The sequence below is a fragment of the Eptesicus fuscus genome, chromosome 6, assembly GCF_027574615.1.
Source record: "Eptesicus fuscus isolate TK198812 chromosome 6, DD_ASM_mEF_20220401, whole genome shotgun sequence".
Taxonomy (NCBI): Eukaryota; Metazoa; Chordata; class Mammalia; order Chiroptera; family Vespertilionidae; genus Eptesicus; species Eptesicus fuscus.
Window position 1 is genome coordinate 43795381 of NC_072478.1, and position 15329 is coordinate 43810709.

General features: G+C 40.6%; 1 protein-coding gene across 1 annotated transcript; it reads right to left on the reverse strand.

Annotated features, from left to right (window-relative positions):
* Nucleotides 1-110: 110 nt before the first annotated feature.
* Nucleotides 111-13363, reverse strand: PPID (peptidylprolyl isomerase D). Its single transcript, XM_008144461.3, has 10 exons — nt 13187-13363; nt 11752-11892; nt 9717-9823; nt 7417-7605; nt 5912-6034; nt 5647-5753; nt 3829-3970; nt 1088-1174; nt 949-991; nt 111-199 (listed from the first exon to the last, which is right to left on the reverse strand). Exons 1-10 carry the CDS (start codon nt 13269-13271, stop codon nt 111-113), a joined length of 1113 nt encoding a protein of 370 aa, XP_008142683.2. The 5' UTR covers nt 13272-13363.
* Between the last annotated feature and the right edge of the window lie 1966 nt (nt 13364-15329).

Genomic DNA, 15329 nt, shown 5'->3' on the forward strand with positions numbered 1-15329 from the left:
AGTATCAAAGGAAACACATAAGGGATCATATTTAATAGACAAAAATCCCTTAAATTTTCTTATTGCCTTTATACATCAATGTGTAATATTTAAGCATAATTGAATTCCTATTAAGCAAACATTTTTGCATACGCTGCCTTCTCTTTATCTTTCTGTGCCTTTATCTTTTGTTTGACTTTCAGCAATTCTGCCTGGATAGCTGCAAAATAAATATGTAATAGGGGTTAGTTTCCAAACATCCAAAAATTAGGTTGACCAACAAACTGATGTTTTAGTATGACAGTTAACTTCCCTTGGTAAAATTCTTCTTGCTCTATTAACAGAATAATTGTATACTGAGAAAGCAATGGCACAAATACATAATCATGAAGCATAATCTTAGAAAACTGTCTATTGAGAGAATTCAAATTGAATTATACAGATTTGCCTTCTCCATTAGAGAAGTGCCTCCTGTTTTACTTTAGTATTAAAGAAGCCAAAGGTATATTTTAATATCTAGATGTAGTATCACTATTAACAGTTGGAGTATTTGAAAGACAAACTTATTTTTGTCACGGCATCAGAAAGCTTTTCTATTAGTCTGTTAGCTAGAATATTTAGGTTATGGCCACATTCAGCTTAAGGAATGGTCCTAAACATTAAATTCACCATAATACTCATTTGGTACTTTTGACTAGAATTAAATTAATAGGAACTAGATCTTAAATGATACAGGACAAATAGTATTCAGATATGTGAAGATAGTATTCTGGAGAGGGACTAGAATGTAAGCTCTCTGAGAGCAGGGACCCTGATTTGCTCAATGCAGTATGATCAGTGCCTGGCCCAATGACAGGCATTCTGTAATATCTGTGGAATAAATATCTAAGTGGCAAACTGTACAGTGTCTCATGAAGAGAAATTCTTAAAGGAGAAAGTGAACTTTCACTATAAAAACTGCCAACTTACCTTTATCTTCCGGTGCTATCTCCTGAGCTTTCTTAAGATCAGCCTTTAATTGGAAAAAAGTTTTTAGGAAATATTAGATATATGACTTATGAAGGTGGTTGTCTATTTTTAAAAAATTAAATTTAGGACAAAATTTTACCAATGCTTGGTCATATTCCTTCAATCCTTGCCATCCTTGAGCTCTGCGGTACAGTGCTTTGGTATTGGATGGATCTATTTCAAGAGCCTAGAAAGAAGAATCAAATTAATACTTTATATTAAGTATTAAATGTATAGATTTAAATTTATTGCCTATCAGTTCCAAATCAACCCTTCACTGCTCTGTGAAGGAAATGAACCCTATAAATCTCTCCTCTGCCAGCTAGCACAATGTTCAGTTTTGTCAGTAGAGGGCTCTACATGGACATAGAAGAGAAAGCCGATTTCTCTTCTAGGTTCCAATGTGCTCCTCTTATTAGGCTCCTGCACAGTTTGGTCAGTAGCATAAAGCAACTCTCCACAGGCAAGTTCCCCAGGCACTCCAGTGAGTCGCACAAGTGTGCGCTCACTGACTGCCTCTGCTACACAAAAGCCATGGCCATCCCCTCCCCAAAGAGTCTGGACCTCAGCCAGAGGTCTAGAGAGGTGCCTCTTCCGAGGGGCTCCACACCCACCTAGGGGAAACAGACACGCTGGTCCCATCACCTTAGAATTCTCTTCACTAGCTAATCCCTTATTATTCCAGTCCCCTTACATTTTCTTTTACTTTAAAGTTCTCTATGGTTTCTATTTCCTGATTCGGCCCTAACTTATCAAAGAAAGCCATTTTGAATAAAAGCCTGTATACATGTAATTTTTTAAGGAGGATGAATAACTTTTAATAGGTCTCTACTCTGAAATGTTTTAAAAATATTTTTTTACTTAACATCTTTTAAAGGTCAGTACTTAGATTTACTGAAAAGGGTACATTATCTGCCTCACGAAGGTCAAAAAGAGATCCAGATGATTGGTGAAGACTAATCTTTTCCTTTGATAACATCTTTCCTCTGTTGTATACTCCATTCTAATTATATTCTTATCCCTATTCCACCTACCCTACCAAATTAGGATCTCATTTTATTTCTCCTTGCTATGGACATAACTGGTCTATGTGCAGAATGTGCAATATACATTAAAATTATTGGAGGTGGTCTTTCTAAAATACATGGTTTAGTATGGAAAATTTTCAGCTCTGCAATAGGGAGAAAGTCATAATTGTGTTTTTTAAGTAAGGTATGTTTTTACCTTTCTAGCTTTTGCTGTTAGTATTTCTGGATGTCTCCATAAAGGTGCTTAACATGTGCTCAACACTGTTAAATGCTTTACATATCTATCCTACCTAATAAAATAGTAATATGCAAATTGACCACACCTTTGCTATGCCAAAGCCACGCCCACCAGCCAATCAGGGTGAGTATGCAAATTACTCAACAAAGATGGCGGTTAATTTGCATATGCTGAGGGAGGGGGGAGTGAAGACTGAAGACAACTTAGAAGGAAGAGGGAGGAAAAGCGGAAAGCAAGGTGGCTGCCAGAGGGAAAGCCCGGGCGGGGCAGAGCGGGGCAGAACGGGGCGGGCAGCAGCGACGCGGGTGCAGGCACGGCGGCCGCAACAGCTGCGGCAGCGGCAGCGCACGTGGCCGCAGCGGCCGTTTGCAGGATTCTTCCTGCAAATGGGCTACTAATCTACATATAAAAGCCTAATATGCAAATTGTCCCCTCAGGAGTTCGACCGGGAGTTTGATAGATCACTATGACATGCGCTGACCACCAGGGGGCAGCACAGAATAAAGGAAGGCCCGGGCTGGCAGCCAGAAGGCCCTGATCGCCGCCTAGGGACCCTACCCATGCATAAATTTTGTGCACCAGGCCTCTAGTGCTATATAATCCTTATAACAAATCCATAAGGCAGGTATTATTTCCACTTTAAATATAAAGAAGACTTTTAAATTAGGAACTTACCCAAGATCACAGTTAGTAAGTGAGAGGTCTAATAAAAAAACTATGTCTGACTGAATCCATAACCCATATTCTTAGTCATTCCTGGCTTTGTCTTCCAATGCCTAGCACATAACAGGTGTTCAATATGTTAAATGAATAAGTGAGCTGATACATGTGCTTTGAGGAAAAAAGGAAAAGTATCTTAATAGATATTAAGTAACATAATAAGCTAAGTAAATGGATTGAAAGAAAAACTGATGTCCAAAATATTTAGAGATGAAATGACATGTTTATTGAGTCTCATCAGATCCTATGCAATGATATATCCTATATAATAAAAGCCTAATATGCTAAGTGTCTCATTGTCCATTTAACCAATCAAAGCGTAATATGCTAGTGATATGCTAAGGCTGCTCAACCGCTCGCTATGACGTGCACTGACCACCAGGGGCAGATGCTTCAACCGTAGGTTAGCTTGCTGCTGGGGTCCAGCCGATTGGGACTGCGCAAGATGGGCCAGACATGCCCTGGATCCCTCCCTGGCTGGCCAACCTCTCGTGTCCCTCCCCGGCCCTAATCGTACACCAGTGGGGTCCCTTGGCTTGGCCTACGCTCTCTCACAATCTGGGTCCCCTCAGGGGATGTCAGAAAGCTGGTTTCAGCCCGAACCTGCATCTATGATAATAAAAGTGTAATATGCTAATTAGAGCAGACATCCTTCCGGACGAAGCCGGGGCTGCAAGGGAAGCCCGGGTCCCAGGTGCTGAAGAGAAGCCCATGCTGGCAGCTAGGGGATGGAAGGCCTACTCTTGCACGAATTTCGTGCACTGGGCCTTTAGTTAAAGTATATAAAATTGTTTTGTTCAAGTTCATTAATCATAATCCAACCCTGTTAAAAAGTTCAACAGCAAACAGACTTACCTCCAAACAACTGTCAACTGCTCCCTGCCAATTTGACATCTTTAGTTTACAAGCACCAATATTCAGCATGCAACTTAAAGCAACAGGTTGCAGCTTCAATCTATCTGCTTGCTCAGTAACAGCTTTTGAACCTTCCACATATCTGGAGAATAGATTAATAAAAGTAAAATGTTAAGCTAGCATAAGACATATTCTGCTTCTTCAACTATGCCAAAAAATATTAGGTTATTTTTTATATAAAAAGTTTATCAAATGCTAATATTAATATTCTTAATATTATCTTTTCATTAAATCCTTTTTTTCTTCAGGTAATTTATTTTTATTTGTTACAACTTTTTTCCAAATTGTTCAAACAGGCCAATTTAAGAATAATCCCCATATCTAAAGATAATTGTGCACTATTAACACTATTTTTAAAAACCAGGTCTCTCTTATGTACTTTGAGAAGCAAGGTTCTCATTGTGTCACAGGGAATGGAATGGGAAAGGTGAAGAACCCTGTAGTGTTGGTTTTGAATTGTCATTTAATACAGTTCCTAGCTCTGTCCACTGACAAGGACTCAGAAACAATAAGCATACCTGGTCCCCAGAATTTGTTCTTTAAAGTCTATTCCCCACTGAAAAGAATCAGCGCTCCTTGGAGAAATTGCTGATACCCAATCTGGAAACAGGTTAAGTATAAAAATGAGCCTGGAACATCTTGTGCCAAAAAGTAAGCCAAGTGATCACAGACTAAGAGGAATATGTCAAAAGGATGTAGAAAAGGGGCCTTCCACTAGAAAAATCTGGAACCCTTTGGGCTTCAAAAAAAAATTATAGTAATAGTATAAGACCTGAAAAACATCCACAGGTCTATAGTGATACTTAAAAGGTGGGAGAGGAAAGGTTCTTTCAAACAGAAGAATGCCAGCTTATAATAACTATATAATGAGTGATAAAATTAGAAAAATCAGTTCTGCAATCATCAAGGCAATAACTGATTAGGCAAGGATCTTAGATGATGTAAAACCACTGGATGAAATGTTAGAAACTGAATATGCACACAATCTCACAGTATCACCTCAAAGTACTTACTATTTACAAAGGGGAAAAGGCATTTTTATAGCTGACATCACTTTAATCAAGTGCCAAAAATCAAAACTGACATGTGCCTTCAATATGTGTGATGTCATAGAAAATATACATCACCTAGTTAAGTCCTCTTGCCAAAATATTTATCCTCAACCTAACCTTGAGGAAGCAATCAAACAGATGGTATTGTATAAGACTTCCTACTTAAGACTCTACAAAGGATGTGACAAATAACTTGTAGAATAGGAACTATTAAAGATGAATAAACTAGAGACATAAAACCAAATGATACAATTGACTCTGGAGTAAAAAATTTAAACAACTGGGGAAATTTGAATGTGTATTACATATTAGGCAATATTGTATGAATGCTATTTTGGGGTGTTTTAATGGTAGTAAGGTTATGTAGAAGAATGTTTTTGTTTCTTAGGATATAATAACAAATATTCAGGGGTGAAGTATCATGGTATCAGCAGCTTCCTCTTAAAAAGTGATACTTCAAAAACAAACAGTAAAAATTAACTAGTGAACGTAGGTTAAGGTACATGAGCATTCATTCATGTACTATTTCAACTTTTCTGTATTTGGAAATTTTTCAAAATAAGCTGGAGGCAACAAAAAAATGCAGCTATTTCAACACATCTGGTAATTACAAGTAATCTGCCAAAAATACAATAAGCTCTTGAATTTCAGTTTACAATTCAATTTACAAGTTCTTAAAAGCAATTTATTAAAAATATTTTATTACCTTAAAACCTTTGTATACTTTTTAATGGCCATCTCCCAGTTCTGGGATTTGAAAAAAGTATTTCCAATGTTTTTTAAGTCTTCTGTTATTAATAATATTTTATCTACCTGTATAAAAGAATACAAATATGTTGGATTTTAGTAAGTAATGTGGTTTAATGCTGGGTTCTATCACTAAGACAGATTGACACAAATATCTCAAAATTTTAGTATTAAATATTTTTAGTAATTTAAGTAATTAAGTTTGACTAATTGAAAGTACTCACGTCTTTTAAATCTATATCTGCATCCTCGGGGAAATCTGGATGATTATCACCAGAACCATCTTTTGGGAATATTCCCCAGTCATCCCCTTCCTTCAATTCTCCACATTCTGCAATAACGCACAACTGTAAAAATAATCTTAAATTGTAGAAGTGCACTAACATATCAATGATATTAACAAAAAAAAAAAAAGTCTGGGTTTAATAGCTATATAGCTGCAAATTATGTGCAACATGGTCCAAGTCACTTCTAAAATGACAGACTGACTTTAGGAGGCTCACCTATCTGCTCTAATTACAAAATGCCCTTTATAAACATTCCAAGTAATAGAACAATGTCACTATTTTACAAAAGTCTTTTATTGATCTTCAGTACCTCAGTGTACACAAAATGAACTGAAAATTTTATCATTCTCTCTATAATTTTCTTTAGGAGGGGCACTGCTTTCAATTTATTACTATTGAGTGACAGCCTATCTCCTACAGGTATCATAGAGTTCCCAATTCTCACAACCCTACCAATTGGGTTGGGTAGTAGTATGGCCATTGATTCACAGACTTAAAACACAAGGATCTTTAGAGTTATATAATCTAGTCTAAACCCTTAAGTAATCCTATCTAATAAAAGAGTAATATGCAAATTGACTATCACTCCAACACACAAGATGGCTGCCCCCATGTGGACACAAGATGGCCACGACAAGATGGCCAGCAGGGGAGGGCAGTTGGGAGGGACCAGGCCTGCAAGGGAGGACAGTTGGGGGCAATCAAGCCTGCAGGGGAGGACAGTTAGGGGTGACCAGGCCGGCAGAGGAGGGAAGTTTGAGGCAACTGGGCCTGCAGGAAAGAGCAGCTGGGGGGCGGGGGGACCCAGGCCTGCAGGGGAGGGCCGTTAGGGGTGACCAGGCCTGCAGGGGAGGGCAGTTAGGGGCAATCAGGCTGGCAGGGGAGCGGTTAGGCATCAATCAGGCTGGCAGGGGAGTGGTTAGGGGGTGATCAGGCTGGCAGGCATAAGTGGTTAGGGGCAATCAGGAAGGCAGGCAGGTGAGCAGTTGGGAGCCAGCAGTCCTGGATTGTGAGAGGGATGTCCCAGATTGGAGAGGGTGCAGGCTGGGCTGAGGGACACACAGCCCGTGCACAAATTTCGTGCACCCGGCCTCTAGTTTATGTAGATGAGGAATCAGGCCAAGAAAAATTGAATAAGATCAAGGCCAAACCACCAATTAAATGGCAGAGTCTGGACAGGATTCTTCATTTCCTGTCCTCTTTCTGTGATGAACTAGTATACAGCCTGACTCAAAGTTTTCCAAGTATAGGAAGACTTAAATCACCAAGATTGAAATTCAAATAATAAAAATGTTTTTAAGGTGCCCTAATCTTTTCCTTGAGTTTAAGTGGCAGATTCAGGCTTCTATACCAAAAGGCATCCTAACACTTTCCAGCTAATAATCATCAGATTCTTTACTTACATTTCTTTAAGATAGCAACTAGGGTAAACTTTTACTTACTTTGGCAGGTTTTTCACCTTCCACTTCTACATTTTCCAGGATTCTTGCCACACCCATTCCTTTAATTACTTGGCCAAATACCACATGTTTCCCATCCAAATGAGGAGTTGGAACTGTTGTGATGAAGAACTGAGAACCGTTTGTATTGCAGCCTGCATTTGCCATGCTCAATAAACCCTCCTGGTCGTGCTGTAGAACAAAATTAATTAAAAGAAAGTCAAGGTTAGAGGTACTAGTCTGAATTGTTCTTTTACTGACCATACACAAAATTATGGTAGACTGTAATATCATTTAGATCAAACAATATAGTGTAATTGTACTTTATTTTAGTATCAACCTTTAATTCACAAAATGTAGGGTTACTTAATCACTCTTTAAACTTCAACAAATGCTGATGAAATCAAATAAAGTAACAAACAACAGTGGGGGGTGTATTTCTAAATTGGCCATATTAAGAAAATGCTTATATTTCATCTTTAAGATGAGGATGCTACATTAAGGAAATCTAATAATCATACTCTGCCCTTTTTTTTGAGGGATGGATGGTCTTTTTTCTGAGAAACACTAAACAGTCTTCTGATTTTTATGGGCCTACATTGTGATTCTTCCTTTACACATCAATAAATAGGGAACAGTGATAGGTTATTCAATTTAGACAGGATATTCAATTAGGTACTTCCCTAATCTCAAAAGAATCCAAAACTTATGGCTTTCATCCCAGGTGAATCACTTCTTCAGGGAATGACCAAAAGAAACTACTGCACATTGAAATCAAATTTCTTCCTTGGCACCAGGCTTTCTAAATTTATTCATTGTTGGGCCAAGCACTGTAAATCTAATGTTAGTCTTCCCACCTAAAATGCCTTTTAATTCTCCAATCTAAATCTAATTCATCTTTCAAGGTTACCAAGTTTGTAGAAGGCAAGAACTGTGTTGGTGGGGAACCTTTTTTCTGCCAAAGGCCACTGAATATTTATAACATTATTTGAGGACCATACAAAATTATCAACTTAAAACTTGGCCTGTTATTTGGTCAAACATTTAAATACTGACCATACACAAAACTATGGTAAACAGTAGTAACATTTAGATCAAACAATATAGTGTAACTAGAGGCCCGGTGCACAAAATTCATGCACGGGTGTGTGTGTCCCTCAGCCCAGCCTGCACCCTCTCCAATCTGGGACCCCTCAAGGGATGTCTGACTGCCCGATTAAGGCCCGATCCTACCAATCTCACAATCCAGGACTGCTGGCTCCCAACTGCTCACCTGCCTGCCTTCCTGATTGCCCCTAACTCCTTCTGCCTGCCAGCCTGATCACCCCCTAACCACTCCCTGCCAGCCTGAATGATGCCTAACTGCTCCCCTGCCAGCCTGATTGCGCCTAACTGCCCTCCCATGCAGGCCTGGTCCCTCCCAACTGCCCTCCCCTGCTGGCCATCTTGTGTCCACATGAGGGCAGTCATCTTGTGTGTTGGAGTGACTGTCAATTTGCACATTACTCTTTTATTAGATAGGATGCCTTGGCAGGGCCAGACCAAATAAATGATATTGCAGGCATATCGTTATTCTCCAGTTGTCCCATGTGTTTTAATCTTATCTTCCCAGTAAGATTATAAACTCCTTGTCATCAAGCCCTTTCATTGTTATAAACCCTTTGGTGCCAGTGACAGTATTAAACTCAAACAGTTGCAGTCAATAAATTCTGCTTAAAAGATTGATGAGATTTTCTTTTGAAGTTATTACCTTGTTCATTTTCCTCTTTTCCAAAAAGATCACTTTACTTTTGTACTTACATGTCCATTCTTATAACTTGAATGATGCAATATAACCCGATTACATCTTGGGACAATGAAGATAAGAAGGCACAGGCACCACTAATGTCCTTTAGGAGCTTGGACATTAACCATATCCTCTAGTTTGCAAATCCCCTGATATCCTGGATATTAGCGATGGTTTTGTTGCTCTTCAAATTCAAGCATAAAGATGCACAAGTTACCATCCTTCTGATAATGAGAACATTTTCCTGGAAACAATTTTGCCATATGGTGGCCACACTTTAAACTCATTAGCTTTACTGAAGTATGTAAACCTGGATCACACTGAAATAACTATAGTATTTTTGCCAAATCATTACTGGATGAAAATGTTCCATATCAAAGACGCATATTGCCAAATATGACACCTTTTAAAAAGAGGAGAATCTCAACACACTTGAGACATTTATCAGTGTCTTAACCCAACAAGTGCCCACGCATAGTACCCTTTATTATCATAACATGCATTTTGTCTACTTTACCTTATAATAGAAATTTTCATCTTCAAACTTTTCACCATAAATACTTTCTCCACCTGTCCCATTCTGATTTGAGAAGTCTCCACCCTGAATCATAAATTTCTTAATAACTACAAAAAAGGAAAATAGCTATTAGAAGCAAAGCTATATTCGTGTTGATGGTCACACAAAACTATTTTATAAAAATGAAACAAAGCTATGACTTCAGCAATGTTAACTAATGAATATATAATAAAGACAACTTCCTAAAATGACTCTAGTCATGTCACTCTCCTGTCTTTCCCCACCATTTTACTCGTAAAAGACTTTTTACAATCTGAGTCCAAGTACTTTTACTGCCTGATTCCCCACGAACACTAAGAAAATTAATTCCGATGGCACCTCTGCAATAAAACTATCACTGGCACCTCAAAGTTAGATCTCCTAATTTTTCTCCCCTAGTTGCTAGACTCTACCTCCATTTTATAACATCCTATATAATAAAGGGTAATACGCAAATTGACCATCAGTGAGACATCCCCTGAGGGCTCCCGGACTGCGAGAGGTCGCAGGGGCCGCTGAGGGACCCTCTCCCTCCCCCCACCCCCGCCCGAGTGCATGAACTTTGTGCACTGGACCTCTAGTATATCATAATGATCTGTCTTTTCTAGCAAATAACTCCTTAAGTACAGCAACTCTGTGTTTTTTAATCCTCACCTGAGGATATGTTTATTGATTTTTTAGAAAGAGGGAGAGGGAGAGAGGGAAGGAGAGGTAGAGATAGAGAAACATCCATGTGAGAGAAACACTGATCAGTTGCCTTCTGTACAGGCCCCGACTAGAGATCGAACCCGCAACCTTTTGGTATATGGGACAACACTCCAACTGAGCCACACCAGCCAGGGCAGCAACTCTGTCTTTCATCCTTGTACCTATGTGTATGGCTGGGCACATATTAGTCACTCAATAATGTCTACGGAATAAAGGCCAATTATTCTAAGATTGGTTATACTGTAGTAGAAATATTTCAGCAAAAATCATCTCTTGGTGTCAAGGATTCCCAAGACTACCCCAATGTTCAGAAATTCCCTATGATTCATGGGATTCAGCATTTGGTTGTATTATAGCAATACAGTAAGGAAACACAACTAGATAATAAAGGGAAAAGATACAGGCAGAGCTAGAGGAATCCATGTGCTTCCTTGTGCTCTCACCCTCCCACAAGCTGGTCACAGAGCATTTTCTTCCCCCAGCAAAGAAAGTGCAATAACATATATGATTTGTTTCAGCCCAGGAAAGCCCAGTAGAGACTCAGCACCCTAGATTTTCATTGAGGATGATCATAGAGGCATCCTCTGCCTAGTATGTACCAAAATTCCAGACTCCCAAAAGGAAATCAAATTACTTATATAAAGAGTCTAGGCATAGTAATCCACCTTTATGATTTTGGGAATGGTTCAAGTTCCAAGTTCCCAGACTCTACTCAATGGCCAACCTTGCAAGCAGACCTTTCTAAGGACAGCAGTCCCAGGGCCTGCTATGTTAATTCTTTAGAACCTTCAGTCTATTGGGAGAACCACCAATCACTAAAAAAAATATGATCAGGAAGTGTGGTAAGCCGTGTGAAATGTCAACTTTTAATCACAAAGCACACTATCTGCCCAAGACACTAAATTTTTTAATCGGCTGCAGCCTTCCCAAGCAATCCTGCCCAAGAAGAAGGAGATTTAACTTTTTTATCACTTGGTAGTCAAGCTATCCAGGGTCTACTTTTTTATCATGGCCGCTCCCTTTTTTCTCAATCTAAGCACATTGAAGTTAGAGGACTGGTGAACCTAGTGTATTTCATTTCTCTTGAAATAAACCTTAGTACACTCCTATAATTAATTCTCCCTTTTCAGCCCAACCTTTATGAAACGGAGCTATTGCCTCAGGTGTCAAAGCATCCTCTTGGAAACCAATAGTGTAATTTTTAACCTTTGCCCCACAGTGTCTTCCCCAACTCCTATAGGACAGGATTTGATTATGTGTAAGAATCAGTTTCACAAAATTTACATACTTCGATGGAAAGGGCAACCTTTGAAATGGAGAGGTTTTCCAGTGGTGGATCCAATGCCTTTTTCTCCTGTACACAATGCACGAAAATTTTCTGCAGTTTTGGGTACAATATCTGCAAACAATTCTAAGACAATTCGACCAACTAAAATAAAATAAATAAAAATAAGAAACAGTGTCAGTATGCAAAACAAACAACCAAGTAAGCAAATGATAAAAGGTCAGTAAAATTATGACGACTAAGATTTCAAGTTCTCTTTTTTTTAAAATCATTTTTCTAGTATTCAAATTTAGCCTACTTAAGCATACAAATTTGAAACAATTATTTTTCTACACCTTACAATGGTTCCTAGATACAACAGCCAGAAGACCAGCACCATATAAGGGACACCATGAAGTACAAATGTTTTAAGTTCTGAGCAATTTCTTCAACATGTACTCGGAATTTTCAATCACCAACTAACTACAGGGGGAAAAAATTAAAAATTCTTTGTGTAAGTCAGACTGCCCGAGTTTTGGGCATCGCCGTAGCCTTTGTGCTTTATGGAACCTGCCTGCTGCTACAGCTTCTGAAGCAAAAGCTGGAAAAGCTGCCATTCTAGCTAACTCCTGGGGCAGGTAAAAATAAACCTGGCACTAGTGTCACACCAAACTGAATGTACATATAAGTGTGTGTGTGTGTGTGTGTGTGTGTGTGTGTGTGTCCACGCGATCATCCACGGGGATCCCTGAATCCTGTTATGTACGTTTGCACAACATTCAAACACACTGCCCGGTCAGCAATTCTAACACGTTCCAGAACAGGCGCCATTCGGTTACCAAGCAAGAGGCGAATCCACGAGAGTTCAGGGAGCTTCGGGGCTGCTAACGTAGCCTAGGCAACCACGTCGCCACAGGGAACTTACTGTCCCCGAGGCCCAAACAGAGAAAATGGTCACCAATCCGACTGGACCGCTGAGCTGAGAATCAGTAATACGGAAGAAGCCACACGCAAAAGTCACTTTAATCTGTACATCACATGACAATTGCTGGTAAAGCTCGCGTGGCCGAACACGCGGCGGGACGGGGGCCCCCCTGACGCACGTCCCTGGGTTTCCTGGATGTCTCACTGAAACCATAAAATAATCTTACTTTATGCCAACGTAATGCTGCCAGGGGGCGGGGGGGTGCAAATAGGAGAGACCAACCTAATGGCCACAATCCCCGAACCAGAAATTTCCAGAAACTTCCGCGCGGCCGGTGGCACTCGACAAAGGGCGCTGGCTCGACCCAACCCCAAACCCAAGGCTAATGGATTCAGGCGGTACAGTCTGGGTGGCCGTTCCCTCTGCTCCACAGAGCAGCCCCCGGCCCGACGCGCACCCCACCCACGGCGACCCAGGAATCGCGGGAAGCCCAGCCTCCCCGGGGCCATTCTCCGTGTCTCGGACTCCGCTCACCTCGCTCGCCTCCGATGTCCACGTCAAAAAAGACTCGGGGGTTACCAGGGTTGGAGGGCTTAGTTTGGGGGGACGGGTGCGACATTGTGACTTGCAGGCGCGCTCGGAAGCGGATTCCAGGCACCTCGTGGCTGCAGAGTCACCGAAACCCCAACAGCGGCTGTGTCCACGGAGACCTGAAGGCGGCGCTGGCGAGCCACTTCCGGCGGCAGGACCGGAAGCTGCAGCTCGACTTCCGGCGCCGCCTCCCCCGCCGCGCTTCCACGCGCTGGGACCGGCGCGCGTCGGGTCCCGAGTGGCTCAGTCTTCCGGTTCTCCCTTTATTTCTCACTCAGTGAAGCTGCAGCTTCGATCTTTTTATCCTTTCCGCTTGTGTTTCATCGCCTTGGCTACCGTCGTGGTGTGGAAGCACTTCGGAGGAAGCCCTCCCATCCCAGCCTCAGGTCTGCCACGAGCTGGTGTTGGCGCCTCTGGAACACGGGAGTGAAAGTGCTTACCTCGGAGGGGCGTCTCAGGGATGAAGGGAGGAAAGCACTTGGCACAGTGCGTGACACAGCCTGGTGGGAGCTGACTCGTTAGTTGCGCGTTATCGTTACAATTCGGTCTGCACATTCGCAGTGTAAGTGACAGAGGTTAGGCTGAAGGCTGCAGGCGGCGGAAGCTGAGAGTACAGAGGAGAGCGGTGGTGTGTTCCTCAGCGCTTGGTGCTGTTCTAATTGTTCATTTACTGTTTTCACCTTTCTCCTCCCATTAAACTCCACGAGGACACAAGTGTTGGTTCTTTCCGTGGCTCTATCCCCAGCACTTCTAGCAGTGTCTGGCACATACCTTGTGCTCAATAAATATTTTTGAATGAGAGGATGAGTTACACCAATGCTGATGGCCTTGAGAATGTTGGTAAGAGAGGTGCCCCTGGCCAGGTGGCTCAGTTGGTTAGAGCGCCCTCGCCTGTACACCAAAAAGATTGCAGGTTCTATACCCCTGCAGGGCACATACCTAAGGTTTGGGTTGGTGCACGGTCAGGGGTGGGTACGGGAGGCAACCCATGGATGTTTCGTCTCTCACGTCAATGTTTCTGTCTCTCTGCCTCTCTCAAAACAAAAAAAAACAAAAAAAAACCCACAACATATCTTCGGGTGGGAATTTTTTTAAATTTTTATTTCCTTGTGCCTTTTATGTATAATTTGAGAGGATTATCAGCTCTTCATGCTGATCCTTTCAAAGTCCAGCACATTAAAATTAATATAAAATGTTAATCTCTTATGAGTTGATGACCTTCAGTTCCATGGTGTTTTTACCTTGTGGTTCCCTGAAGATCAAGAACAACTGAGCATAGAACCTCTGTGTCTCTGGATAAATAAGCGTCAAAATCAATTGTTCTCTAACCCAGTCTCATTTCCAGGCTGCAGACTGGTAACTTACACTTCGTCTCACAAATACCAAATGATAAGTTCACATTAAAATTTTTATTTTAATTTACTAGCTTAAAATCAGCCTTCAGATTATTATTCAAAGAATTGTTGCTTTTACGCCATAATCTCCTAACCATTATTATCATGATGAATATCATTATGATCAACTAGGCAGCATACACACTTCTATTCCACCATCATACTTCTGGGTGTCTAATTCAATCTTATAGATAATAACTTATGACTTCGGCATTAGCCTCTGTGCCTCAGCTTCTGTATCTCTAAATTAGGATATTATATGTATCTTAAGGTTTTTATAAGGATTAAATGAATTAAATATTTTCATATGTGACATGTCAGCAATAATTAATTACAAATACCTAATACTGTATTATAATTACTAATACTAACATACTTTAAAATGAAAATAAAAACTGGAAAGGTGCTTTGAAAATGCCTCTGCATTCTCAGAATATGTAACGTGATTCTTCCTGTTATACAAGTTTCTAGGTGTAAAAGACTAAATGTTACTCTCACTGTGTCTTAGATTTTTCAGTGAAGTAACAGCTTTACATAAACTGTCATATTCCTGGAACCAACTTGAATAACAGAATCATACCTTTCAAAACCACTTCAGAACTGATCTCTAGTGAAAAGATAAACCCTCCTGGCAGACAATTTTCCCCGTTGTCAGTCTGCTTACTTAAAATAAGGCTTCTGACTTCTGAAGT